General features: G+C 47.4%; 1 protein-coding gene across 1 annotated transcript; it reads right to left on the reverse strand.

Moving 5' to 3' along the window:
- Nucleotides 1–2,900: 2,900 nt before the first annotated feature.
- Nucleotides 2,901–27,298, reverse strand: LOC148219548 (TOG array regulator of axonemal microtubules protein 2-like). The gene is made up of 14 exons (XM_088157426.1): nucleotides 27,210–27,298; nucleotides 23,789–23,976; nucleotides 21,046–21,260; nucleotides 19,337–19,497; nucleotides 17,823–17,866; nucleotides 13,015–13,176; nucleotides 11,583–11,778; nucleotides 10,195–10,300; nucleotides 9,212–9,447; nucleotides 7,535–7,687; nucleotides 5,940–6,057; nucleotides 4,883–4,986; nucleotides 4,350–4,554; nucleotides 2,901–3,134 (listed from the first exon to the last, which is right to left on the reverse strand). The coding sequence occupies exons 1-14, from the start codon at nucleotides 27,296–27,298 to the stop codon at nucleotides 2,901–2,903; spliced, it is 2,211 nt and encodes a 736-aa protein (XP_088013552.1).

Genomic DNA, 27,298 nt, shown 5'->3' on the forward strand with positions numbered 1-27,298 from the left:
AGGATGGATGTGCTCCAGAAAGCTGACCAAGTGCTGAGATGGACACCTCCGGATCTGACATTTTAGCTGTGCCAAAAACGACGAAATACTAAAGAAGGTTGTGCATCTGCCCCTGCTCTCTCCACTGCCCTTCATAGTCATGGCATGCTCAGGGGGCCTGAAACAACTGCAGACTGAGGACAAGGGGAAGGCTGAGCAAGGCTCAGCCTCACACAGAGGTAAGGTGGGAGCTGGGCCGCTGTCTGGCAGGAGGAAGGGTCTTGTGCCAGCCTGGAGAGCCTGTGCACATTGCCAGGGAACAGTCCTGCCCTGCAGGTGCCCCCTGCCATCAGCTCTGCTGCTCCCAGTGTCCCGTGGAGCTGTAGGGTTGCTGAGCTGTGGGGCAGGGAGAGGAGCAGGAGGCTGCATGTGCAGCTGATCCATTACTGGCAAGCACAGGGCTCTGGGCTCCCTGCTGTCCCAGGGCATCCCAGAGGCCAGGGTGTTCCCCTGGGAGCTTTGTGCAAGTGGGTCAGGGTGTGCCCCTGGCCTGCCTCAAGTGGCTGCTTGCAGGAGTATGTTTCCATGTGCAGCTATGTAGAAGTTTCCAGGAAATATGTCCCATGAAATATGGAGCTGTGGAGCCTTTAGTTTTGCTTTGTGGCCTGTGTTAATACTTTGTGTCTCCACTTTGCAGACCTTACATGCTGCAGTGTTTCCAAGACGTTTTCTCTGGACATTCCTATGTGGATTAACTCACTAAGTCCTTGCCTCCACTCCAGAAGAGCTCTTTCCTCCAAGATCAGGAAGGAGCTGCCACCTGTCTGAGAACTGATTGAAAGACAGGATTCATACATTAGCCTTTAGAGTTACAGATGTACATATGTTATGATTGGTATCTGTAGGTTTGAAGAAACAGGTTTCAATTGTAGAAATGTGTAAAACAGGGGTCTCTCTCAGAGAGAGATTAGAATGCAGGAATTGAATTAAAACCTTTAGATATTTATCTAAAATATATTCAGCCACTATTATATGAAATAGAGATGCAAGATTAACTTTTGAGTAAATAAGTGAGAATATGTTTTACATGCCTTAATGAGCAAAAGCCTTAGGATCCAGTGTAAAAAACAAGCTTCTAAAAAAAGCTTTAGTAAGAGCTCAAAAACTGTTCTAGACATAATAAAAATACAGTAAGCGTACTGCTTTCATTTGTCACATAAAATAGAAAGGCTCTATGTGCAAGTTATACATGAACTTGCATATTATAGAACTAGAATTCTAATAGGTTTAGTAGAAATGCTTCAGATTCATGTTTTTAGCTCATTGGGTAATTTGTAAATAAGAATCCATGCACTAGGGAGAGACTCTCTCTCCCCCTCTCTCCTCACCACCATCATCACTGTCCGGAAGAAGATTGGAGCTGCTGCTGCAACTTCTGTCTCTGCTTGAGAGTCTGTGCCAGGCCACAGCTTGTACCTCTGCTCAGGAATCTGTACCAGGCTGCAGCTTCTGCTTCTCATCAGGACTCTACTTCAAAACCTTTTAACATAGACTTTAACACCTGGGACTCTTGCTCTTTTGAAACTGATGTGCCTTTACAAGAAACAACTTTATAGCAACCAAGAACTTCTGTGTTCTTTTGAAGACCTAAACCCATGACAATATCAACATTCGATTGTATCTTCAAAATTTTGATGATATATTTTTAATTGTATATATTTTATTTTGATTAAATGCTTATGGTTTTTCTTGAATTATAAATAAACGAAATTTTTTTATAAAACAAGCAGAGAATCCAAGACCAGCACCTGCTAGTCTAGAGGAGATGTGCTGTGTTTACGGGAGTGCAGTTCACTTGGTGTGCCATGTCTCACTGTACCTTTCCTTGCTGGGCCTCTCCTCTTCCTCTTTTGACATGTTTTCTTTGTGGCATTTTGGCTGCCATTTGTGACTTGGCATTACAATGGGGCCACATATTGATATGTTTGCCTGACGCTGGAGTCAACAGATTCTGTATAGTCAAAAGTTTTTCACCTGGATGTATTCTGCGCTCGCAAAAGACCTGAGCAAAGAAACAAAGAGAAGTGTTCCAAAATCCCAAAGCTTTGCTCCTTTGCAATCTCACCCAGATCTGGCTCAGATGTGTCTTCAATCACCATTTCATAGGTAAGAAGAGGTCGTGGGAAAAGATGCACTGCTTTAGAAAAGACATTTGTATGTACATTTAGCCAGCACAGCAGTTCAACAGTGTTGTTTTTAGCTGTTTTGCAGAAGGGTGAGTGGACTGTGAGGCCAACAAAAAGTGACAAGGTTTCCTCAAATCTATTTATACTCCTGAGTGGCAATCAGCTCAGAGCTATGGGATAATACCGTAGAGCATCCCACACACATTCTGCCTCCAAGAAAAGCTAGGCTTGGCTTCTTAGAGTGAAATAAATAGAAGAGTAATCAAATGGACAATGAAACTTGTCACTTTAGAGTTACTCTTCTGCTTTTCTGGAGCTATGTTAGACATTTCACATCAGAAATCTCAAGAATTAAATCACAAGTAAGAAGTGAAAGGGTTTTGCATTGCAGAGTAAACAGGAAGAAGCTCAGATTTGGGATACAGAAAGGCACTGAATCAGGCAGTTCATGAGTTCATAGAACACCTGAGGTGGAGAAAGTAGAAACTGCCCTTGAAGATGTGCCTCTTCAACACTCCATTTTTCAGGCCTATTTCCCTTGAGCAGCATTTTCAGAGCTGACATAAATCTCGGCAGCAAAGGAATTTAGAGCAGCCCTTGCCTGTGTAGCTATTTCCTACAGCCATCCTGCCCCATGGATGTCAGCTGGAGTGTTCCACAGGCACCAAGAGCTCTCAAGGCACTCAGTGTTCTCTTGTGTCAGAGAGGCAGAGACACAGCTGGGGAGAGTCCATGTCAGGTCTCAGCCTTACCTAAATGAGCAATGGATGCTTCCAGTGCATTCACAGCTGAAGCATGAACCCCGGGGTCCTTTGAGTTCAGGTTCTTTAGCATTCCTTCCACCAGACGGATGATCACCGGGTTCAAGGCATCTTCCAGGATAGTGATCATTTCTGCCAGCATGTCCAGCGCCATTTGCTTCACTCTCTTATGTGTGTCAGATATTCTCAGGACAAAATAATCAAAAATCTGTGAAGAGAACAAAGAGCATGGAAGCTGAATTAAAATGTCCTTGTTTGAAGAAGGGATGTAAAAATGAGCACTCAGCAATGTTAAAGATTAATGCAATCCTTTCTGTCAGGTCAGCAAATGCTTGCACAATTTCACTCTTTTCCTATGGGCCACTCACTGGAATGGCTGCGCAACCTCATTCTGGAGTAAAGATTTTCATCTCTTTTTTAGAGGTTTGTGTGGGGACAGAATAGTTCCTATGGTGTCTCTCTTCACCTATAAATCATTAAATTAATTGCATTTATTCATTCAAAAGACTACCTTTGCTTTACAAGTATGGAAGCAGATATTTACAATGCTCATTTTTCTATGTAGTTGCCTCAAGTACTGAGAGCAATTCATGATTTTGCAAAACTATGGCCAGACGACATCTAAGTTTTATTTTGTCTGTCTCAGAACCTGTCTGCAGAAATGCAGGCCTCTGATCAACTCTTCCAGAATCCAGACAATTTGTCTAATTAACAGGTAGACTTCTGAAATTTAATGTGCTGTACAGCTCTCATTAGAGCAGGTTCAGTCCCTTGACAGCCACATCTGGACTCAATGTTCTTGAAGGTCTCTTCCAAACTAGTGATTCTGTGATTATTAGGCACCATTTTCTAGAAAAAGGGGAAAAGCAGCTTCTGGGAGGAGAAGGACGAGACCTGTCCTTGGCCATTTTCCTCCTTTTCCAAAGAGAAAAATAAAAACAACTAGGATGAGCACCATCATTACCAAGTGGAATGGAGACAAGAATGGAAAGAAATAGCCAGAGTTTTGACTGTGCAAGACAAGATGGAGTTTACAAAAGTACCCTTGGTTTAAACTAGCCCAGCCTGACACTTCCCTATCCAAACCCATTTTTTTGTCTAGAGAATAATTGCCATGCTTTCAGTGGCTGGATTCCCTTCACTTAACCCAACTGCGACTAGGAGACAGCAGAAGTTACACCAATGGAAAATTCTGGCATCTTCTGATGAACAGCATCAATAGGCACCTGCCAGACAAATGCAGCTGGACTGAAAGAATTTGTCCTGAAGCCTGGACCTCCATTAAATTGGGTCAGTCTGGGTCAGAGGGACCAGCCTGTCCCAAACAGCCAGGATGCAGTGCCAAGACACACTGAATTAACTTTACTCCTACAGGCTTGGGAGAGGAGCTAAAGGGAAGGAACAGTGAAGATACCCTACATACCTGGACAATGTGAGTGGTGACGAGCTTGGGGCTGTTTTTGCACAGCTCTAGGAGGAGTGCCACTCCTTCCAGCCGTGCCTCAAACCCCTTGGCTTCCAGGAGATTGTAAAGATTCTGGAGCGTCTCCATTTCATCCCTAGCTGGAGGTAATGTGACCTGAGCTTTTGGACAGTGGAGGAGGCGTCCATCAGAGGTTGACTTCACCCTGGAAATTAAAAGGAAATTACAACTTGTTGGTGACAATACCTGCAGATAATTGTGAGCAAAGCATCAAGATGAGCCTTCCTAATGATGTGATATCAAGCCAGAAAATCATGAGGCTCTGAAAATCATTGTGGACCTCACGACACTCATTACAGGAGACAATCTACACATATTATTAATGCAGAAGTAAATATTTTGTGCCACAGAGCATTTGTAGGGAAAGGAAACAATCTCTGGCACAGGCCATCACAGCCAGAAAGATTTTCCTGAGGAAGAGATATGTCCAGCTTGTCATGTGCTTTGTCACATCTAACAAAAGTGCCCAGTACCTTTGACTAGAAGGCAATGTGGCCTGGGGCTTCTTGGAGCCATCGCTCCTCTTCTTCACTGGGCTCTTGACAGATGGGCATTCACCCTTCTGCTCTTCCATCCCCTACAACGACATAGAGAAAGCCCCATCAATCTTTAGAATATTAAATAGGAAATTGCCTGTTTAAAACGCAAGTTAGAACCAGGATCACTGCTGCCAAGGCTTAGGGAAATATTTCCAAACTGACAGAAGGAAACAGACCAGAGAATCACTGATGCCAACACCCTGTTTGCAATAGCTCAAGGCAGGTTATGGGTGATGAAATACTGAGCAGCAGTCTAAAACCCAAATTCATGAGTCCGGAGCATAAATGGGAATAATGCAAACCGGTGTCAACGAATGTTCTTAAAGAAGCAGCAGAAAAATTTGGACTCTTTGGCGGTGGGCTCACTGTGTTACATAGTGATTTGGTTCAACCTGGCTCTCCCTGGTTCTGCACAAAGGCACAATCCCTTCTATTTCGTATATTAAAAAGAATAAAAAATCCCCTCAAACAAAGAAATCATTTTCTACTGAATGCTGCTGAATTCACCAAGCTTCTTCAAGCTCCACAGGGCGTGAAAGCAAGGCAGTATTCCCAAAGACAGACGGTAATTTTAGTACTTAGGGTTGACTTGGACATCTTTTGCATTTTTGGAAATTTTCTTGGCACTACTGCTTCCAGTGTGTTTTGGAATGACTCTCTTATCTTCCGATGCACTATTCTCACTCAATTGCTTTACTAGGGGCAGAGTATGGAGAATGTGATGGGAGGTTACACCCAAATATAAACCCATTTTCTCCTCTTCCCCTTTCCTGTTTGTGACCAATATTCAAAATATTCAAAACCTCACCTTTCCCCTAATAATATAATTTACTTCATGGTCTGCAGATGAACAGGGTAGGAATTAACAGCTCATTCCCAAGAGCAAAATGATTCAGCAGAAGAGGAATGAGATGTTTGATCCCATGTTTGATCTCCTATTAGCAGTGGCAATATCTGCAAAAAGGAGACATTTTTCCTGCCAAGCACTTACTTTCTTCTTCATTCTTCTCAGAATATCTTCCAGGTCACGGGCGGGAATGGATCGTTCCAAAAGCATTTTACATTTTTGGTGATTGATCAACATCTTCACCATCTCCTGTCCATAATGCCTATGGAAAGAAGGAAAGGAAGACAGGAAGACAGGAAGGAAGGATTCCAGGAAGGAAGGGAGGGAGGAAAGGAGGAAGGAAGGGAGGAAGGGAGGGAGGGAGGGAGGGAGGAAGGCAGGAAGGCAGGAAGGCAGGAAGGCAGGAAGGAAGGAAGGAAGGAAGGAAGGAAGGAAGGAAGGAAGGAAGGAAGGAAGGAAAAGTGAACAAAGGAAGACTATTAATCAAAGAGGCTGATACCTTATAACTCATTAGGTGCAATCCTTGCATGAGAAGGCATTGCCTACTCAGCAGAGAGACAAAAAATACCATTTCACTCTGCATCTGTGGGTGTGCTTCTGTGGGATCTAAGGATCCCAGGGAACAAGTGAAACAAATCTGCTTGGTTATCAGATCCTATTAGCAGTGCCTTGCTGCCATTGCACAATAATTTGCCTTTCTTGAACTGGTAGGGAAGCCAGGACAAAACACCTCATGCTTTTGTACTGGTTTCACCTGGGGAGGACAGACCCAGAGAGAGGTTTTCTTTATGAGAACTTGCTTTGCAAGTTGATGAAACTAATTGAACGCTGGTTTGGTTATGGACAGCTTGAGGAAGTAATTAGAGAAAGATAGTTCACTCCATGAACACACATTTTGAAGAAGCTAACCTGGAAAAGAGCTCTCTTTCTCTTCCAGCAGCAATGGAGGTAACACTGGCCCGGCCTGGCTCCACTGCAGGCTGCGGGCCTGGCAGGGGGGCAGGACCGGGTCCCTTGTCTGGGGAACTGGAGTGTCCCAGCAGGGAGGAGGAGTGGCCATCAACAGTGGCCAGGGAGACTGATTGAGATCCCAGCTGCTCCCCCTCTTTCCCTTTTTTGCCAGTAGGAAACCACAGTTTTCTTCAAGAAGAAATTTGGAGGTCATTGAGCCTCAGAAAACAGCATTTGAGTAATCTCCAGAAGAAGTTTAGAAAGCCTACATAGATTAGCTAAGGAGTCCTGAAATTTTTCTAGGAAAGTCTTAAGTTAATGAGAAATAGATGTTTGGTATGCTTCAGTGATGAATATTAGCCAGCCCTTTGGCTTTGCTTGACTGGCTAATTGGAGCTCTTCTGATCTCAGAAAAGAATCCTTCAAGTCACAGGAAGTTGGCAATACTCATTCCTATTGGACAACCTCAGGATACCCAGTACAGTCATTTCCCCAGGCAAGCCAGAGCAGTGGTCACAGCACCAAGCCTGACAGAGCTCGAGAAGCGTTTGGACAATGCTCTTGGGCACATGGAGTGACTCTTGGCATGTCCTGCACATGGCCAGGAGCTGGACTCAATGACCCTCATGGGTACCATAAAACTCAGTGCATTCCAAGATTCTTTGGCTTTCATCCACACATTGAGGTAACTTCACATTTCCTTTTGTTTCCACTCTTTTGTGGTTTTGCCTTTACAGACAGACACAAAAGAGTTTTCCTGTCTCAGGAGGTGAAATGAAGATCATTACCTTGTGTCCTTGTGACGGTCCTGAGCAAGCGTCCTTGCCGCGTGTGCCAGCCTCTCAGCCCTGGCTGTGCCTGGGAGCTTCGTGACTCCAATTTTCTCCATCAGGGACAGGAGCAGTTCGGCCGCACACTTCCGCACCTGGACGTGGCGGCTCCTGGGAACAGGAGAGCAAACACTGGGGCACAGGGAGAAGGAGCAAGAGCAGCACAGGCCTTGGCCAGAGCGTGCTCCCTGTCCTTGCTGGGGGATGGAGGCTTGGGCTCTCCCTGAAAATATAGACACACATAGAAGGTTCTGTCCTCAGATAAACTCAAAGTTAGCATTGGACAGAAGGACTGCCTGCAAGGAAGAACAAGGAATTCAATCTCCCTGCACTATCTGATACTCAATTGCTTTCTCAATATTTACTCTGAGAAAGATTGAAGAAAGAGATTACATATGACTTCTTTAGAAATGTAAGACAATTCCTGCTGACCCATCAGAGGGTACCCACTACACAGCGCAGAAGAAGGACTGAGGCTCCATCCAGCCATTAATCTCCAAATCTGCAGAGCTTTGGAAAACAACAAATGCAGGAGAAACATGCTGTGGGCTGTGAAGTTGCAGAATATACAGCACTGCAGCCTGTTTCTTCTCTGAGGCTTGGCAAGGGATACATCTGAATGTTTTTCCCTATTCCAAAGCTGAGGAAAGGATGGCAGTCATTTTAGACAGGTTGTCCTGTTCTAGAGAGTGTCTTTTGGGAAATATCAGGCCTAGCACAAACACTTAAGGCAGCATTTGTTTCAGCTGTCTCATGGCAGTCGGCCTGTGAAGGTGCCTGTGAAGTGATTCATCATCTCAAGGCTAACATGAAATATCAGTTTGAATAGAAAATAGAGCTCTATGGCCAGGACAGTCATACAAGCCTCCTTTTGGCAGGAGCTGCACCTGCTGTGCAGCCTGTGCCACATGCAGTATATTCTCCCCCATGTGCTCCATGCTCCATCAAGTCCCCTCCCTAGTTCTCAAGTTAATGGAATAATGAGGATGCATGGTTTTTCCCAAGGCCTCTGTGCTTAGTGCTCTGAATTATTTAAGAGTGATCACACCTGCAATTGCAATTGTTCCTCTTCCCACAAAAGCACAAAAGAACAAATCCTTAGCCTTTGCAGGCACTTTCACTTCCCCACCATTCACCACATTTAGGCAACTCTGACAGACTGGGAGAACTCCAGGAAGCAGCAGGAAGCAGAGACAGAGGAGGTTTAGGTTGGAGATCAGGAAAAGATGTTTCACCCAGAGGGTGGTTGGGCACTGGGACAGGGTCCCCAGACCTGTGGTCACAGCACCAAGCCTGACAGAGTTCAAGAAGCATTTGGACAACAATCTCAGGCACATGGTGTGACCCTTGGCGTGTTCTGTGCAATGTCGGGAGCTGGACTAAATGATCCTGATGGGTGCCTTCCAACTCCCCATATTCTACAGTTCTGTGATTCTGAAAACTCATTGGCTGCAGGAGGGCAGAAACTGGGGACAAGAGGAAAGAAATGAGGTGGATTGGAGAATCCAGCCACTGAGTTGACAGAAGATGAAGGATACAGGACCCTTCTTTCACACCATTCCCATTTTTTCTCTCATCCTTCTCCCACCTGCACACTAGAAGCTGAACAATACCACTGAAAGAAGAAGAACCTACCTGACTCCACTGTCCACGAGAGCAGTCATTGCTCGTGCAGGATTCACATTGTCCACCATGATCCCCAGGGTCTGACTGGCTGCTTTCTCAACAAACTCTGGGCAGTTACACAACACCTGGAGAAGGACCCGAGCAACCTCATCCACCTCCGACTCCATGTCCTTTTTCAAGGTCACAAAGAGCTCTCCCAGAGTGACAATGGCCGAGTGGGACACCTTAGACCGGAGGTTGGCCACCTAGGGAAGTCATGAGGGGGAAACATAAGAATCACCATGAAGAGAAAACCGGTTGCCTTTGAAAAAAGTCCCAGGAAATGATCCCACTGTGTACAGAGCAATATTAAAGAATCTTATGAGCAGAAAAGCACAAGCACAGAAAGGCATTTCCTTTGGTACCAATTTCTGGCCTCAGATCTGCTTACTGCAGGCCTAAAAAAAACCCCATTTCATTAAAATGTTCTACTTAACCCTTCTATAATGTCTTGTGCTTAGATTTTAAGCTCTTTTATTTGATAAACAAAGAACCAAATGAAAGCAAGTGCTGCTTTCAAACCGTAAAGGCACAGGCCATTAAGATAAAGAGTCATGTTGTTCTCTTCAAAAAAGCAACACCAGCTGGTCAAGCACTCAGCCAGGAAACAGAAAACACAGACTCAGGTCTACAGACTAATTTGCAGTGTTGAATTGCAGCTCGGGCAGAGCTTAGGACGCTGGCAAATAACATAACTAGTGGATCTGTTTCTGCATTTGCACATTTCATTCTAATGGCAGCTCACTCAAAGATGCGTGTCAGATACCCAACCTACCGGTAAATACAGCTCCATGTACACACAGATCCTATAGACAGCTGACAGACATTAGAAATAGAAGGTCTAAAAACAGAAATGAAGGTAGTCCCTGAGCACACATGGAGATGAACAAGCCCATATCTACTCTACACACCGTGTATGAAGTACAGGGGACAAATTAGAACAGTGTCCTCACCTCACTGGTAACAGCCAAGCAAATCTCACGAAGTCTTGAAAGCAGGACCTCTGAATGGGACCCAGCCAGGTGTCTGATGATGCCCAGTCCCTTCTCCTTCGTCTCCCTGAAAAGCAAGTACCAAAAAGATTGATTTTTCTCTCTACCCGAGAACTAGACAGCACCCTCTGAAATTACCAAGCTGGCAGCTCTGTCAAGCAATGGGAGGTGCTTTTCAAGGAGTACATCATGAAATCGTGGATCTCATTTCCACAGGAAGCTGTGACATTCAAAAGCATACACAAATCCAAAAGGCAAATAGAGGGCCTTCAGAGTCTTCATTTATGGCTGTTTTAGAAGACAGCCTTTCTGAAATCTCTTGCCACTTGCTCTGTGCAGGTCCGGAGCTACAGGAAGGTCTGTGAGGCATCAGGCTGCTGCACTGGGCTGGTGACCGATCCCACGGGCAGCCCTGAGTGTTACCTCGACCCCCCCACACCTGCAGAAGCTCTCTGCACCTCACAGGGCACCAAAAAAAAAATGGGGAAGAGAAAGCAGAAGAGAAAGGGCAAAGCCTATGCAACGGCACAAGCGGGTGCACCATGGCAGATTTCTCATGCTTATCCCAGTGTGAATGGTGTCTTTACCGTTGGGTGAATGAAGAATCCACCAGTGAGTGGATGCTAACTCAGATATCAAAAGGACAACCAATATCACATAACATTTGTAGTGTTATCACATCTGGGCCTCCTTCTCTCTGTATCTAATTGTGGGACACATGGTGAATATTGACAAAACATCCCAGGCCCATATAAAGCAGTGAGAAAGAAAACGTTGAATTCCAAAAGTGCAAGATTCCTAAAGGATTTCATTTCTTTCTCCTTCTCTTCTGCCATGACACCTTCAGGAGTAATGACACGCTGTGAGACTTGAAAGCACAGCTCAGTCCATTTCTCAGAAAGAGCAACTCCCTGCAGCTCCTTCTGGGACGCACATGCAGCAGGTCACAGGGAGACCCTGTCACCTGCCATTGCTGTCAGCAGTGGGACCAGAGAGAAATCTGACTCAGTCCCACTGGGCCAGTGCCTCAAGGCTCCCAAATCTCTACAGTCAAAACTGCTGCCATCCTGCTTCTGCCTTCAGCTAGCAAATCATCTCGTCCCACAGCTTCCTCTCTTCCCTCAAGACGTCCTTTGCAGCACCATGGAGCAGCAGGGAAAATAAGGAAACAGCACAGACCAAGGCCAAGAAAAGGCTGCTCTCCAATCTTTATCCTCTCACTGCTCTGCAGTGGTTTCTCCAGGGCCCTTTGGCCCTCTGGGCTGTCAGGGCTCAGAGGCACTAGCAAGATTCACTTCTAACCTCCCTTAACACTAAGAGGGAGACAGAGTGACCGGGGCCTTTCTTACCAGTCATCGCTGTCGAGCAGGGAGAGTGCCTCCCGCAAGGACTGCTGTGGATCAGGAGAGGCTGTGTCCTTGTACCCATGGCCACAGAGCAGCTCCTCTCGGCGCTCGGCACCAGTGGCCGTCTGCGAGGTCACTGTAAGGAGAGGGTCAGCCCTGAGCGCTGCAGCCCCGGGCAAGGCACCCGCCATGGAGCGGCCTGCAGCCCCAGCTCCCACACAGAGTTCCATGTGCTGCACACTGGCACTGGCTCACACACTTCCCTGCCCTCTGCCTCCTTGGGCTCCGTGCTTTCTGACAGCCGCCCCAGCTGGGCAGAGCTCCAGGCTAAACCTGACAATTGCCCACACAGCAATTGCCAGCTCCCAAGTGCCACAGGTAGCACAGCCAGCAACAGTTCCTGAGGCAGCAGAGCTCACACTCCCCGCCACACTGTGCCCAACAGCGGGACTGGCTACCCCAGGAGGGAACCCCCAGGGGCCTCTCTTGTCCCAGCACCCTGATTTCCTCCAGCCCTGAGGACAGAGGCACTCTGCAATTGCCTGAGGAAAGACGTGCAGCTGCCTCGTGGCAGCACCAAGCCAAGCGTGAACAACCCAGATTCAATTCTGGTCAATGCTGAACTTGGAAATAGCATCACTAAAAAAGAGCATTGCAAGGATCATTCCAAACTCCCTTCTTCTTATCTCACCGTACTTGGGATCATAGCACCGGCAGGCTACCCAAAAAGGAGAGACAAGAGCTACTAAGGACTATCTGCTGTGCATTTCCTGCAGGCAGCAAACAGCCTGGGAGCACCAGGCAGCCCCTCCTGGCTGTCATCTGCTACAAACCGCCACTGTATTTGGGTGCGGTGACACTGGAGGCGCTGCTTGTCCCCTCTTGGCATTGCAGGCCATGGGATGGCAGCAGCCACGAACCATTGTGCACTTGTGGCAGCTGCAGCACGTCTGCACCAAGCCACTGCCTGCCATGCAGAGACAAGCCTTGCTGGGATAGCAGAAAAGCTGGCTGCAGAGCCGGACAGCAGCACAGGCAGAGGGCCCAGATGGTCAGTGGACAAGTGATGGTGGTGGCACTCATAGGTGCACAGTGAGCACACCGTGGCACACTGCCCCGCACCTCATCCCTGCAGTTACAGATACCTCCTGGCACCAGCACTGTACTTTGGACTATCAGGATGGGCAGAAGCTTAGGAAGCCAGAGCTTAGGCCTTTACCACTGCTTTATTCAGCTCAACTTTCCAATGGGTCTCTAAGAACCAACTGCTGATGTACTACCAAGCTGGAGTAACTGCAAAGTAGATTTGCTGTTCATTCTCAGGACAGGTTATGGACCAAAGAGCCCAGCTGTGCTGGCTGAGGCAGGAGGCAATTTGTGCTCCTTGTGTAAGGAAAAACCCGTATGGGAAAGAGCTGCCATGGAGCAGGCTTACCTGAGGAGTTGCATGGGACACTGCCTTCCTCCTGGATGATGGGAATACTGGGCACTGAGGGCATCTTGTCCTGCTTCCTCAAGACCTTCTTCTTCAAGGCATTACCAGGGTGTTTTCTCTGCACACTGGAAGCTGTGCCATTGACAGGTGGTAGGCTAAAGTCTGCAGGGACCAAAGAGGAGCTTGTAAGTGGAGTGTGCTGGACATCCTGACGATGGAAAGGGTGAGAAATCTTACTGGAACTGTGTAGCTTCTCTTTGTTATCCCAAAGTACTTAAAGTAGAACACTGGCAAACTAACATGGGACAAGGATCACAGAATCACAGAATCCTAGAAGAGTTTCAGTTGGATGGCCCCTTTAACCACCACCTACTCCAAGCTCTGAGAGCAGGGACATTTTCATCAAGATCAGGTTCCTCAGAGGCCCATGTTAACTGGCCTTGAACACCTTCAAGGATGGAGCAACAACAGATTCTCTGGGCAAACGCTTCCAGCATTGCATCGACTTCATTATAAAAAATACTTACTAATATCTTATCTAAATTCATCCTCTTCTAGTTTAAATCCAAACTGCAGTGATACTTCCCCTAAGAAACAAGGACAACCCAGTATTGCTTTTGTTTTCCTGTTTCAGAGGCTGGCTGGGGAAGTTCCCAAAAGAAAGTGCAGATAACCTTGTGTCATGCCCTCGGGCTGTGTGCTGCCCCCAAGGTCCCTGCTGCCACCCCCGGGGCAGAGCACACAGCACTGCAGCCAGAGCCCCTCAGCCAGGTTTCACTAGGGAACGCTGCTTGCTCCTGGGGCTACAACAGAAGCACTGGCTCAGCGCTAGAAGGAGCTGAATTTGATTTCTTCCGGGTTGCACCTTGGCTGAAAAGCATTCTCCTGGACTCACCTTCCCTGGAAGCTGCTCTCCAGGAGAGAGTCTGAAGCCCTAGGCTGCTTTGCAAGAGAGAATTTTCTACTCTAAAAGACTTTAGAGGTGAAGCTGATATTCTGTTCCTGACTCTGTGAGGTCATGGGCAAGACACTTCATGCCTCTGGATTTTTCTTTGGACAATGGACGTCAATCCTATGCAAGCTTCCACTCAGATGCAAGAGGAACAGCCGCCCAGTCTGATTGCAACACTGCAAATGACAAGCAAGGGGTCAAAAAGGACCACAAGTGTAGGCACCACTTACTTGCTTCAGCTGCATCTCTGGGCTCAACTCTCTGTGGAGGCAGCTGCAAGGATGTTTTCTCCTCTCTCCTTTTCTTCATCTCTCTCTCCAAAAGCTCAATTTTCTTCTGCTCTAAGTTCTTTTGAGCCAACTTGCACAATGGCGGACAAACCTAATTGTAATGGAAATACATCACAGCCTGTGAGCAGAGACTAACAAACCAGGCACAACATCTCATCAGGAGCACAGAGTCCATAGAGTGCCATAGTGTTTAATCCAGCTCCATATACATTCCAAGAGTTTCAGGAGAATGTCTCTCATCCTCACTATGGCAATTACACACAGTGAGGTGGAACACTTTAGTGCCACAACCTTACACTGCTCTGACTGCAACCTATGACAGGAAGCCCTGCTCGAAGCATTCAAGTCACAGGAATGCTCCAAGACAAATGAAGAGCTCCCATGACCACTGAGCAGGCAGTTTAGTTCCTACAGGCCATGGCAGGAGAATAAAAAACATGTGCAATATGCAGCAAGGAGGGGAAATTAGGTGTTGCTTAACACTCCTGGCCAGGAATTGCAGCTGTTTCTCACTTCCTGGCTTCTGAAGGACTCAACTCCAAAGGACTCTGAGACCAGGAGACCAAAAGGAGCAGTCATGTGAAAACAAGTTGCAAAAACATTGATATTAATGGGCAGAAAATCTTAGAATGAGAGGGCTGTGAGATACAGCCAGAAAGGTAACCAGGAAAAATCAAACTCTCCCATTTTATTTTGCAGCCTTGCTTAATACTCAACATTAGAATCTTTGCATCTCTGCTTCTCAGGGTGCCCTTTGCCCACCTTCACTGATGTACAGCTTGCTCTGCCATTTACAACTTCTCTAAAATGGCCTTTGCACATAAAAAATGCTTCAGACATGGCCTTAGTACCATCTCCAAACCAGTGACTTTGGCACCACTGGAAACAGCCAAGCAATTGCTCTATAGCTGTCAAATACATTCCCAAGAGTATCTCCATCCTCCAAGAACGGACAATGATGATTTTCAGGGACATTTTGGGCCAAGCACTAAACAGCCACTGGAAAGGAACTCTGCTCATCCCTGTGCTTATCCCTTACCTTTCCAAAGCCGTCCCTCAGGTCTTTGTCACTTGTAAGACCAGGACTGGTGGGATGATCCATCTCCGTGGCCTGGCTCAGTGGGAGGCCTGCTACTGGAAGCAAAGGTTCCTGTAAATCTCTGGCAGACTCAAGCCCTCAAAAACATCATGCTGGGCAACAGGCAAGACAGGTTCCAGATTGCAGAGCTCTCATAAGACACTGAGATGGTGCATGAGATCAGCAGGGTACATATGCCTGGACCCTATCCCAGTGGATGGGCTACTGGCAGGAGACATGACATTACTGTGTTGGCCAGCAGACTGAAACCTGCTACATGATGAAGGCCTCAGCCCCCCAATGCTGGAGAGCCTCTGTGTTTGATAGGGAAGGGCAGAGATGGAGATTGCTCTTGACAGAGATTCTTATCTGCCCTTATGCTGATTTGAGTAAACATCTTCTTTCCAGTTCCTAAAAGAAGTCCCAGATTCTAATACCTGTATGTATTTGGATCAACATCTTCTTCATTTTGTTGGAATATTTCAGAGGACATTAAAAGATTGCAGGAGTGTTACCAAACATAAATGGTTTTCTTGACACTAGATAATTCATTTTCCCCAAGGATTTTCATTCTAAACTGTATGAGCTTGGTCCACTTTCGGGCCAGCCTGACTAAAGGCTGATTTTCTTAATACAAATAGAACAATGTAACTCATTCTGAAATACACTCCAAGACAGCTATTAAAATTCAGAAAACTAATCATTCCATACAACACCATTTATACTTTAAGAGCTTAAAATCAAGTGGCAACAAAGTAGGAAAAAAACAGTGTTGCAAATAAGGATTTCTTGCCCTTGCAGACTAGTAAGAAAAGAGAGTTAGATGTGGACTTTGAGGAAGGAGGGCAATTATGGATGGAAGGTAAGGCCATGGAAATTAAAGTTATCTGTGAATTTGGCAGGGAAACTCCTGATCCTAGGGTAATCTCCTCGGGAGCACTGCAGCCAGTCCGGTTGGCAAAATGGACACAGAAAGGGTAACTGAGGCCACGATGCAAACCTAAGGATTCTGAAGCTCCATAACTGATGGGACATATTTCCTGGAAACTTCTACATAGCTGCACAGAGAAACATGCTCCTTCCAGCAGCCACTTGAGACAGGACAGGGGCACACCCTGACCCCCTTGCACAGAGCTCCCAGGGGAACACCCTGGCCTCTGGGATGCCCTGGGACAGCAGGGAACCCAGAGCCCTGTGCTTGCCAGCAATGGCTCAGCTGCACATGCAGCCTCCTGCTCCTCTCCCTGCCCCACAGCTCAGCAACCCTACAGCTCCACGGGGCAGAGCTGATGGCAGGGGGCAGCTGCAGGGCAGAACTGTTCCCTGGCAATGTGCATAGGCTCTCCAGGCTGGTACAAGACCCTTCCTCCTGCCAGAGAGCAGCCCAGCTCCCACCTTACCTCTGCGTGAGGCCGAGCCATGCTCATAAGGGAACAAGTGAGTTAGGTATCTCAAACCTTTATAATTAATTCATCTAACGGGTGAGGAATTCAAGGGGATTTTGAATTATTCAGAAAATTGCTGGGCTGTACCCAGGGTTTCTCAGAACCAACCCGGAGCCAAGGGACCAGGGGATCTGATTCCTTCTGCTGCATCAACAAAACTGTCCCTTCAAATTTCATCTCTTCTATTTTTACATGCCCAGTGAACGCAAAACAGTAACAACAGACTTTCACTGAGGCTTTCAACTTGAAAGCATTGCCTGACACAGATGCACCAGAGACCCCATTTTGTCTGCCACAATTCTACTTCTCAGGGATCAGCCAAGGCAGGGATGGGGGGACAAGGCAGAAGGCATCTCCTCCCCCAGCCTCAGCCTGCAACACTGACACAGACAGAGAGAGTCAGGCAAGAGATTTGTCATCGTCAACCTGCCATAGGTGGCTTTGGGCTTGTGCTGTCAGAGGATGACAAACTCAGACCCTGCATAGGCTGCATCCATTTAGAAATCTTTTTCTCCTTAATTGGAAAATTCATAAGGACTTTCTGTCACAGGAAGTTTCCCTATTTCTCATAGTGCATAATCGGGCAATGTCCATGAAACTCCTTCATATCTCAAAGAGTCAAACTCAGAAATTGATCCAAGGAAAGGTTTTCTACATCAAGAACAGGGAACATTTTTCATTTCATGAAAAATGCCTTCTTTTTTCTACTAATTGTAACACTAGAAATGCTGCAGGGAGATAAAGGGCATGTGCAGGATGGAGAGGAATGTATCCCTTTCTTATGTTGAATGTCCAGGGACTCAAGGTACCACTCCTGCTCCTGCCACTCTACTACACACTGGAGAAAACACTGAAGGAATTTTCACTGCACCATTGGACCACACTCGCAGTGACTGGGCTCTGGGTGACTCCATGGAGCCAATCAAGGAGTTGAAACAAATTTAAAGAAATTCTTAAGAGTGATTTTTAAACAAGCATTCAAAATGTCACCTGGGTGTCAAGATTCCAATGGGAACTTTAGGACAGACATGCTCTGTACCTACCTGCATGTTCAGACTCCTTGCTGCTTCTCCTGATGGATGGTGGCCTTGAGAAAAAGGAGCACAAAAGAACATATGAGGAGAAGGAAAGGGAAGTGGTATAGCATGAAATGAAGCAAAACTTCCCAAACTGGTCACTGTGACAGAGGAAATGAAACACATAAATCCAACATGATGCAAAGCTGATTAATTGTCCTTAAGCTTTCAGTTGCTGCAGTCTGACAGAGCTCGCCAAGCTTCAGCTGAAACACAGCACTCATTCTTGAACTTGCATCCTAACTCCCAATTCTGCTGTCTCTCCTTTTGGACCCAAGCGGCTCCTACACGCTCTCTGAAACAGCAAGAGCTGCTAAGGTGAGACACGAGTCTGTATGGAGGGCAGCTACTTTGGTACTGCTGCCAAAGCTTGACTTTGCCTGCTCGTGCCTTACACTGGCGCCAGTCTCGTGCTGCATGTGGTCAGAGCACTGCTGTGTCCTGAGAAGGGTATTCCACCTCTTTTCTCTTTCTAGAAGAAAAAGGCTTTTTCCAACTCAGCTGCTAGGCAAGGATGTCTAGATGACACTTTAAAAGCCCGACCTAAGCTTTTCAATTGGAATGATATTTCTGTGACTCCTTCTTTCTTGTTTTTTATCTTTCCTTATCGTTCAGATAAACTTGACAGCTACATTTTCTCACACATTACCAAACTGATATCTTTCCATCAGGTACAGTCCTATAACTTGTCTCTAGCACCTTGCCCTTTTTGGTTTTAATCCCAAGCCTCATTATTAAACATTGATCAGACTTTAATTCTATACCTCAAAACTTGTCTCTGATCTCATTGCACAGTGCAGGCCCAGGCAGAGGGAAATTACGCCTGACATTTACTTTGAGATCCCTTTCCTTTCAAACAGCTGGCAACTCACAGTGTTCTCCAGAATCTGACAATTACTCCCAGGAAATAATTGCTTTCCAAAGCTAGTTTTCATGGCCTTTATCTCTGTAACTCCCACTGAGTTCTGGGTTGGGTTTTGTTGGTTGTTTATATTTCTCTTTACAACAAAGGAAATGTTGGCACATGAACAACAGCACCCCGTGTTAAAAGTAAAAGAAGCACACCAGATTTTGCAGACACCACTCCAGCAGGCAGTATTTGTCCAAATATATTCTCCTGGGTGGTGCTGCAGTAGACAGTCAAGGATCACAGTATTCAATGAGCTGCAGTATCCAGCCCCGTGCAATACAGTTCCCCAATGACACCACAAACATTACACAGGGAATCAATAGACAAGCCCAGCAGAGGACCCATCTTGAGATGCCGTTAAGCTATACCTGCTCTTCCCCATCATCACCTCTGCTCTTGGGACATATGGTGTGGGGTTTGACATTGAGCTGGATCATCAGAGATGGGCAAAATGGGGAATACACAGAGCTTTCCTTAAATACATGGGAGACAGTTGACTGTGCAAAAGAACCTCACAAGGTGGGAAGAGCAAGCTGAACAGGAGAGTGGAGCAGCAGTCACCTTGGCTTACCTCATCTCCTGGGACTCTTGGACATCCTGCTGCAGAGAGCTGAGCAGAGACCCTGCAGCACTGCCAACACGGGGATCTACTGACTTGTGTATAGGGGGAATCAGAGGAGGTCCCAATAACCCCTTCTTCATATCCCCAACACTGGGATGCAGCAATGAAACCTGAAAAGAGAAGAACACGTCGCTCAGATGAAGCATCCAGCCTTCCCCCATTCATGGCCCAAGATATTTAGCCATGCTTTTACCTGGGACCTGACAGGAAAACACAAGTCAAACACATGGGGAAGCATGGCCCAGGATGGGGAGTGGAAAGGGAAGTGGTGAGAGAGAGCCCATGTCCCAGATTTGCCACCTCTCTTCTCATGCCCACTTCTCAGCAAGTGGGGCTACGTTCCCGGCTGGAATCCCCATGTTTGGCATCAAGATGTTTAGGGGTGCCTCTGCCTCCACTGGCCTTTAGATGGTATTGTAATGGGTTTAGATCACTCTTCTCTCTCTGTCTCCTAGGCACCTCACAGCCACTGCGGATTTCGTTCTATGTCTCCACAAAGCCATTCTGCAGGATGTCAAAACCTGCTTTTCTCAAGCCCCTCATTTCTTCTGCTGCTGCCCTTCCCTCTTACAGTTCCCCAGCAGCCTTTCAGCCCAGGAGCTGCTGAACTCTCAGGATGCTCAGAGCTCTCCAGCTCCCACACCTCCATCATCTCAGGCTCACTGGCATTCAGGAGGATCAGCACAGCTCCCTGCCCTGCTGCTCTCTGGAAGGTCTCTGCCTGCCCAACTTGCTCCAGGACGCCATGCCATGGCCAGGAACGGGAATGGAGGCAGTGGGGGCAGATGCACAGCCTTCCTTAGTATCCCATCCTTTCTGGCACAGCTAAACAGACAACTCGGGACCAGTAAAACTTCAGTGAAAGACGCAGAACCTGTCAGGGATATACTGGGCCCTTTCTCAGCAATGCTGAAATCAAGTACACACGCCTTTGATTGGACATTCTGTTTTCCAAAGCTGTTGTTCATCTGCATCCTCCTGCACCCCATGGCAAACCCAAAACAACTGCAGGTGCTGGTCCTGCTGCAAAGGCAATCATGTGGCTGGGCTCTGGGCTGCTCTCCCCATGGCCACCTCCCATCCTTTCCCTCTGGACAAAGCCATGCCAGAGCACACAACTGCCCAGTAGCTGATGAAGTCTAGAAATAGCATCAGAGACAACTGTGCACAAGGCCATGGCTGTACAACTCAGAAGCTGAGACGATCTAAAACTGTCTTTACAGGACTGCCTGTTTTCCAGCAAACATCATTTTCCAACCCAACCTGACAGATTTCACAGAAAACACCACCATGACATAGACATTGTTCACAGACAGTCATAGGTTATTAAATGTAGAAAGATTGCTTGGCCAGATTGGTCAACTTTAGCTGCTCTGACTGTTTGTTGGGGTTTTCTGAGCCATAAGACAGAGGAGAAGCTGCAACAGAGCCCGGAAACCAGTTAGAGATCTCTCTTGGTATTAATACAGGTTGAGGAATACAGTTGAAGTCTGCACTACACACCCTTTGCAAAGACAGTCTGAAATGAAGTGTCCAACTGAGCTCTTCCTTGGCTCAGGTGTTTCCATGGACTCATACCACATGAAAAGTTCTGCGAGGTCAGCTTACAGTACATAAACTGAAAATCTACTGCACAGGTCTTTGCTTCGTCTCTTTACCTTTTGTTCTTTTCCCACTGAATTCAGGTCCTGGCTTTTTCTACTTTCCTCATCACAGACGGAGCCATTGTTCCCTTTCTCCTTCTCTCCACTGCACATCTTGTTTGGGTTGATGGAAGGAGAGCCCTTCCAGATGGGAATCAACGGTTTGGAGGGAAGGAGCATAGCGGGATTTGCCAGGGCAAACCTCTTGGCAAGAGGGTAGCCAGTTAGGCCTGCAAAGTGGAGACATAAAATGTAACAGAAGCAGCAATTCAAAACTAAAGCACCCGAAGCTCCATATTACATGGAAAACATTTCCTGGAAACTTCTACATAGCTGCACAGGGAAACATGCTCCTGTCAGCAGCCACTTGAGGCAGGACAGGGGCACACCCTGACCCCCCTTGCACAGAGCTCCCAGGGGAACACCCTGGCCTCTGGGCTGTCCTGGGACAGCACGGAGCCCAGAGCCCTGTGCTTTCCAGGAATGGCTCAGCTGCACATGCAGCCTCCTGCTCCTCTCCCTGCCCCACAGCTCAGCAACCCTACAGCTCCACGGGGCACTGGGAGCAGCAGAGCTGATGGCAGGGGGCACCTGCAGGGCAGAACTGTTCCCTGGCAATGTGCACAGGCTCTCCAGGCTGGCACAAGAGCCTTCCTCCTGCCAGAGAGCGGTCCAGCTCCCACCTTACCTCTGTGTGAGGCTGAGCCATGCTCACAGGGGAACAAGAGAGTTAGGTGAACTCTCACTTTATCCCAAAATAAACACATCTAATGGTTGAGGCACTAGAGGGATTTTTGAATTTCTGAGAAAATTTCTTTGGTTTCAGTTTTCATGGAACTAGCCTGTGTTTAATTCCTCTGAACAGTATTGTGTTTATCACGTCTGAAAGGAAAGGTAGAAGCCTCAAATGATAAGAGGGGAAAAAAGACTCCTTGACATTGGCCTTTTGTGAATACCCTGTAAAGACCCTCACAGCTGTGACTGCTATTCCTGCAAACCACAAAGAGACCTCAGCAAACAGGCAGGCCTTGCTGCTGTTTTTATAGCACTTGAATATCTTCCTCAGTGATAGATTCAACCACCAAGCAGAGGAAGAACAAGAAATTTATCTGTAGTGAGACCCTACATTGATGGCAAAGAAAGAACTAGAACTTGCATCTCATGACCATGTCTAATTTGAGGTCAGCTGTGGCCACAGTCCCTGACCTGGTTGACATTATGAGTGATTTGGCTACTGTCAAAAAGGAGGAAGCAGAGTAAACTGATGACAGAATGTTGTGATGCCATGGGTGTCCTTGCAGGAACACCTGTAGCTGTTAGCCATCAACTCTGAGAGAGAATCAGCACTAACCAACAGGGACCAATTTTCCCTGAAATCTGGTGGGACTTTTTTTTCCATCTGGCTCAGGCCTTTCAGCTCCTTTCCATCCTCACCTTTTCCTTCTGTGGTCTTTCCTTTTCTAGTCGAATCCATGTTTGAACCAGTACTTCTGTCTCGAAGAAGTATCTGGGGTTGTATTTGGAAGCACTCTGGCACTAGACAGCAATTGGAGCTTGGTGCCCAGCCCTAGAACAAGGTGGCGTGACTCCAATCGCCAGCAGTCGGCACAGACAGGCAGAGCCAGACGCGTCTCCTGCCGCTGTGTCTGTGTCAACCACAACCTTCACAGCCCCAGCGCGGGGCTGCCCCTTTGTGACGCACTCGCCCCTGGTTCTCTCGTTTCCATGGCCACAGAGCCCCCGCCCCAACTCCATCCCTTTCCCTTCCCAAGAGCAGCCAGCCCTAGGCCTGGCCAGGCCAGGCCTGAGGATTTGACACTGTCTACGAAGTAGCTGCTTTCCAAAGCTACTTTTCAAGGCCTTTATTTCTGTATTTCCCAATCAGTTCTGGATTGCAGCTTGTTGCTTGGGGATTTTGTTTATTTCTCATCACAGCAAATAAAGTTGTGGGACACAAACAATGGCCCAGACCTTGGAAGTAAAAGATGCTTTGCGCTCCCCAGTAGATGACCCCTGAATTCAGTTGGCTGATATCTGTAGGGAACAAATTGACCGTCCCAACGTTCCACCTTTGCACTGCTTCAGGCATTTATTTCCTGATTTCGTTATTGCAGGGACACCCAAACCCAACATAAACATGATTTGCCTCCAAACATTTCCCATCTTGGCAGTTCCTGACAATTCAAAATTTTCTTAATGGAAATAGCTTGGGGCAGGTCATTCTGAAATACTCTGCAACACAGAAGTTAAAACTAATCGTGCTTGATTGGGCAGAACTAAGCCTGAGCCAAGGGACCAATTGGTCTGTTCCCATTTTCTGCATCAGCAAAATTCTCATCTCTCCAATCTATTCAAAGAAGCTTTGCACTCTGCATTAGATGCCCCCAGTATTCAGTTGGCCAATGTTATCAGTGTTCCTGTAGGGTGTAATTTGGCCATGCCAAGGCTTTCCTTCCTTGTGACTGGGGTTTATTCCTTCTTTCTTTCATGCAGGCACACCCAAACCCAACAGTGCAATACCTGCCTCAAAATGATTCTCATTTTGACTGTCCCTAAAAATTCAGAACTATATTCAGAGTGTTTCCCTGCTCCCAGGGACAGGCTCCAAGGCTGGGCTCTCACTTGCATGGAATGAAGAAGAGCTGCTGCACTTGCCAGTGGCTCTGGGGGCTCACAATCAGTGCTTTGAATGCAGCTTTTGTATACACTCTGCCTCCCTGAGCTGAGCAGCATTCCTGGGCATCAACACCACCTCTACAGGCCAGCATCCTCCCAGCACAGCGGCAGGAACGAGATTGCAGCAAGACCTGGCTGAAGGAGTCTCCAGTCTGCTGCAGCCCTTCACCTGCAGCAGAATCATCTTGCACTGCCATGGGGGGAGCAAAGGGGGTGACGGGCTCTTTGCAGATGAGGGTCTCCTCGATGTGCTGCTGCTGCTCGCTGGGCCTGATTCAGGTGCTGGTGCCTTCCCCTCAGCTGTACCAGGAGCCTGCCTGGAAAAATGACACTGCCAGTGCAAGTGACAGCCACCGATCCCTGCCATGGCCCTGCCCACAGGGCATCCTGCCTACCAAACTGCTCCAATCCTACCAAACTGTCCAACTGATGTTAGACAACATAAAAATACATTCAAACCATGCATTTTCCACATTCTGTCAAAATCATGGCCACAGTCCACATGTTGGAGGCAGACTGCTGTTGGCAGAATGGGGGAAGCCCCAGCAGCTGCTCTCCCCATGGCTGGATGCCCATGGCAGCAGAGGCAAGTCTCTCACTGTGCCCACTGCTGTGCTACCCGGTGCTCTGGAGCTGTTCCCACTGAACTCCAGATGCTGCTACAGCAGGAACATCTCCTCAGACTTTTGATAACAAAGGCTTTGAATGGGATACAGGACTTGGCACAAGAGCTATTAAAAAATTAAAAGGGAAGGGGCAAGGGAGTTTGAATTGTCTGCTCCTTTCTAATACCAGCATACCTGGATTTAAGTAGGGACATTGAGCTAATCCTACTGGGGACTGGTTTGTAAGCCTTGTCTCCAGCAATTCCCACCAGTCTGCAAGGTTTCTTCAGGAGAAAGGAGTAGTTAAGATTTTACAGCACGTCCATGAGCAAGTCTAAGCCAGAACTCAATGGACAAGACAAGTAATCACAAATCTGCCACCCATTAGGAAACAAAGCAGGAAAGAACATGAAATAAAGGCCATTGCAGCTAAGTTTCCTGCATTTATCCCATGGTCCAACCTTACTGTACAAAAGCACCTCAATTCAAACGCACAGCTTAAGGTCAAGGAATAAAAGTGTTTTGAGAGCATTTAAAGCCTGATTCCCTTTCTTTTCAAGGAAAGGTAGATGTTAATTCCTTAAAAACACAAATGATGATCTTTTTGGGACTGCATCCTTCAAAACAAGGAATGGACGCTTAGAGCTGCAGAAATGTTTCCATTGGAAAACACCTTTAAGACCAGAGAATTCTTCCAATAAGCTGAGACTGCTAAGACTGCCAAGGCCACCACTAAAGCATATCCCAGGACAGGATGCTATTGGACTTCTTGGCGACCTGGGCACTTGCTGGCTCACGTTCAGTCACTGCCAACCAGCATCCCCAGGTCCTTTTCTGCTGGGTGACATTCCAGCCACTCTGCCCCCAGCCTGCAGCCTCCCATGGGTTTGTTGTGGCCAAAGTGCAGGATGGGGCACTTCACCTTGTTAAACCTCATGCAAGTGGCCTCAGCCTGTGATCCAGCCTGCCCAGATCTCTCTGCAGAATCTTTCTACCCTGCAACAGATCAACACTCCTGTCACAGCACAAGCTGGCTTGTAGCTAAGCAAGTAATTCGGCCATAGCTAAGAGATTCGTTTGATTAGCCTGGTTCCACAAGTAAGCCCCCTTGGTGAACAATGATAGCATCTATGCAAATCCAAACAGGGATTTCACCCAATGTCGTTCCATCCTAAGCTGCAGACACCCATTGATCAGAGACCTGAGCAATCCGAACTCCTATCCAATCACATGTGGATACCCAGGAAATCCAGACCCTCTATTAAAGGAGGGCTCAGAACAATAAAGAGGCTTTTTGTCACATGAATCACAGTCATGTCGTCTGTCTGCAACCACAGCTCCATCCAGCATTATATCTGGTGACCACGGCGTGATCTGACTTAGCCATCCCATGTGTGTGTAGAACAGGGGAGACAAACAGCGTGCCAGCAGAGCCATAAAAAGCAGCAAAAAGCTGGACAGAAATCTAAAGGGAGTGAGAAGACCTGCTAAGCAGGAAAAAGCTAGACAAAAAATTTAAAGTGAGTGTGGAGAACCCCTAAAAACAACAAAAAACAGCCTGAAGCACAGTTTCCAGCTCAGCTCTTACTTGAGTCTGTTGCTTCCCTGGGCTCACACCACAGGAAAAGGTCTCAAGAGTCCTTTTCTACTGATGCCTTATGTTTAAGGCTTCACATTTCTCAGATTCTGTGCTGACTAGGTGTGGGACTGTGAACTTCATATTAAGTGTTGCTAGGTTCTCTTCACAGGGGAGTTAGTCACAACAATCCTTTTCCAGCTTCAGAATCGAAGACAATCATTACCCAAAAAGCATAAACCATGGCAAAGTGAAGGGAGCGGACCAGGAGGATGGAACTTCGTGACCTGAAGCTGTAATTGGGCAACTAACCCCCAATATGTAAATGGACCAAAACTTTATAAATAAGGTGTAAAAACTCATGAGTGGGATCCACCTTGGATCCATCCTGGGTGTAGCTCTGGCCAGGCTCTTGTACTGCCCCAGGTGTATCCTTTTAAGGCCTCAGGGGAAACCCTGGGACTCTGAGCCCGTCCCCGCCTCTCCCTGCCGTGTTTGGGAGCCGGGCAGCCACTGCCCAGCCCCGCCATTTCTCTGGCCCTGCTTCGCCGTTTTTACTACACTGTAACCACTGTCCCCCTGCCTGCCAGGACACTCCGCGGCCCCTGCTACAGCTGTGGAGTTTCTGCTGCCTCTCGCTTGCTCCCGCAGGTGAGCCCACCCCGCAGTGCCAGCCGCCGCTCCCAGGTTCCTGCTGCAGCGCATTCTCGCTGCTCAGCCCGCCCGCCATTTCCGTGAGGGAGAGGAGGCCGAGCCCGCGCCACAGAGCCCCCCGCCGGCTGTGCCCGGAACTGCACCAAGGGGAAATCGCCTTCCAGGGTGGGAAGACTTCATTGGGATTTCTCTTCTTGTTTGCTGTTGTTAGCATTGCTGTTTGTTTGCCGTGTTATACACACACATTCCAGCAAGGAACTGTTATTCCTTGTCCCATATCTGTGCCTGAAAGTCCCTTAATTTCAAAGTTATAATAATTCAGAGGGAAAGCGGTCATATCCTCCATTCCAAGGGAGGTTCCTGCCTCCCTTGGCAGACACATGGCTTTCAAACCAAGACATTTGTTTACGTGCTCGTGAGTGCTCTCATAAATTATACTGAATTTTGGTAAAAGGTTTTTGTTCTTCATCAAAACACTTGAATACTTTCTAGCATTGAAAAATTTTATTTAAAAAGGTAATTTTTTTTTTCTGGCAAGACAAAGGTACTGTCAAGTCCTACTCCTGCTTCCTCTCCCCTCCTTGATTCAGCCAGGTGCTGAAATTATCTGAGAATGTACAGAGAGATGCAGCCATAGAGCAGCTGAGAAAAGTGATCTGCTCACCTACCCTCCGTCCGAGGACACCAGGGGCAGGACTGGCAGGGCAGAGCCAGCTGAGATCAGTTTGTCAGTGCAGGTGCACTTATTGGGTGGCAT

The sequence above is a fragment of the Sturnus vulgaris genome, assembly GCF_052056855.1.
Source record: "Sturnus vulgaris isolate bStuVul1 chromosome 8 unlocalized genomic scaffold, bStuVul1.hap1 SUPER_8_unloc_1, whole genome shotgun sequence".
Classification (NCBI taxonomy): Eukaryota; Metazoa; Chordata; class Aves; order Passeriformes; family Sturnidae; genus Sturnus; species Sturnus vulgaris.

Bases quoted from the DNA above. Each gene is read 5' to 3' on its own strand.
- LOC148219548 (XM_088157426.1), bottom strand. From the start codon at position 27,298: ATGCCACCCAATAAGTGCACCTGCACTGACAAACTGATCTCAGCTGGC. The intron at 23,977-27,209 runs GTAGGTGAGCAG...CACCTGAATCAG, and splicing joins CTGGTGTCCTCGGACGGAGG to GCCCAGCGAGCAGCAGCAGC. The intron at 13,177-17,822 runs GTAGGTACAGAG...TGGTCCCTGCAG, and splicing joins CAAGGAGTCTGAACATGCAG to ACTTTAGCCTACCACCTGTC.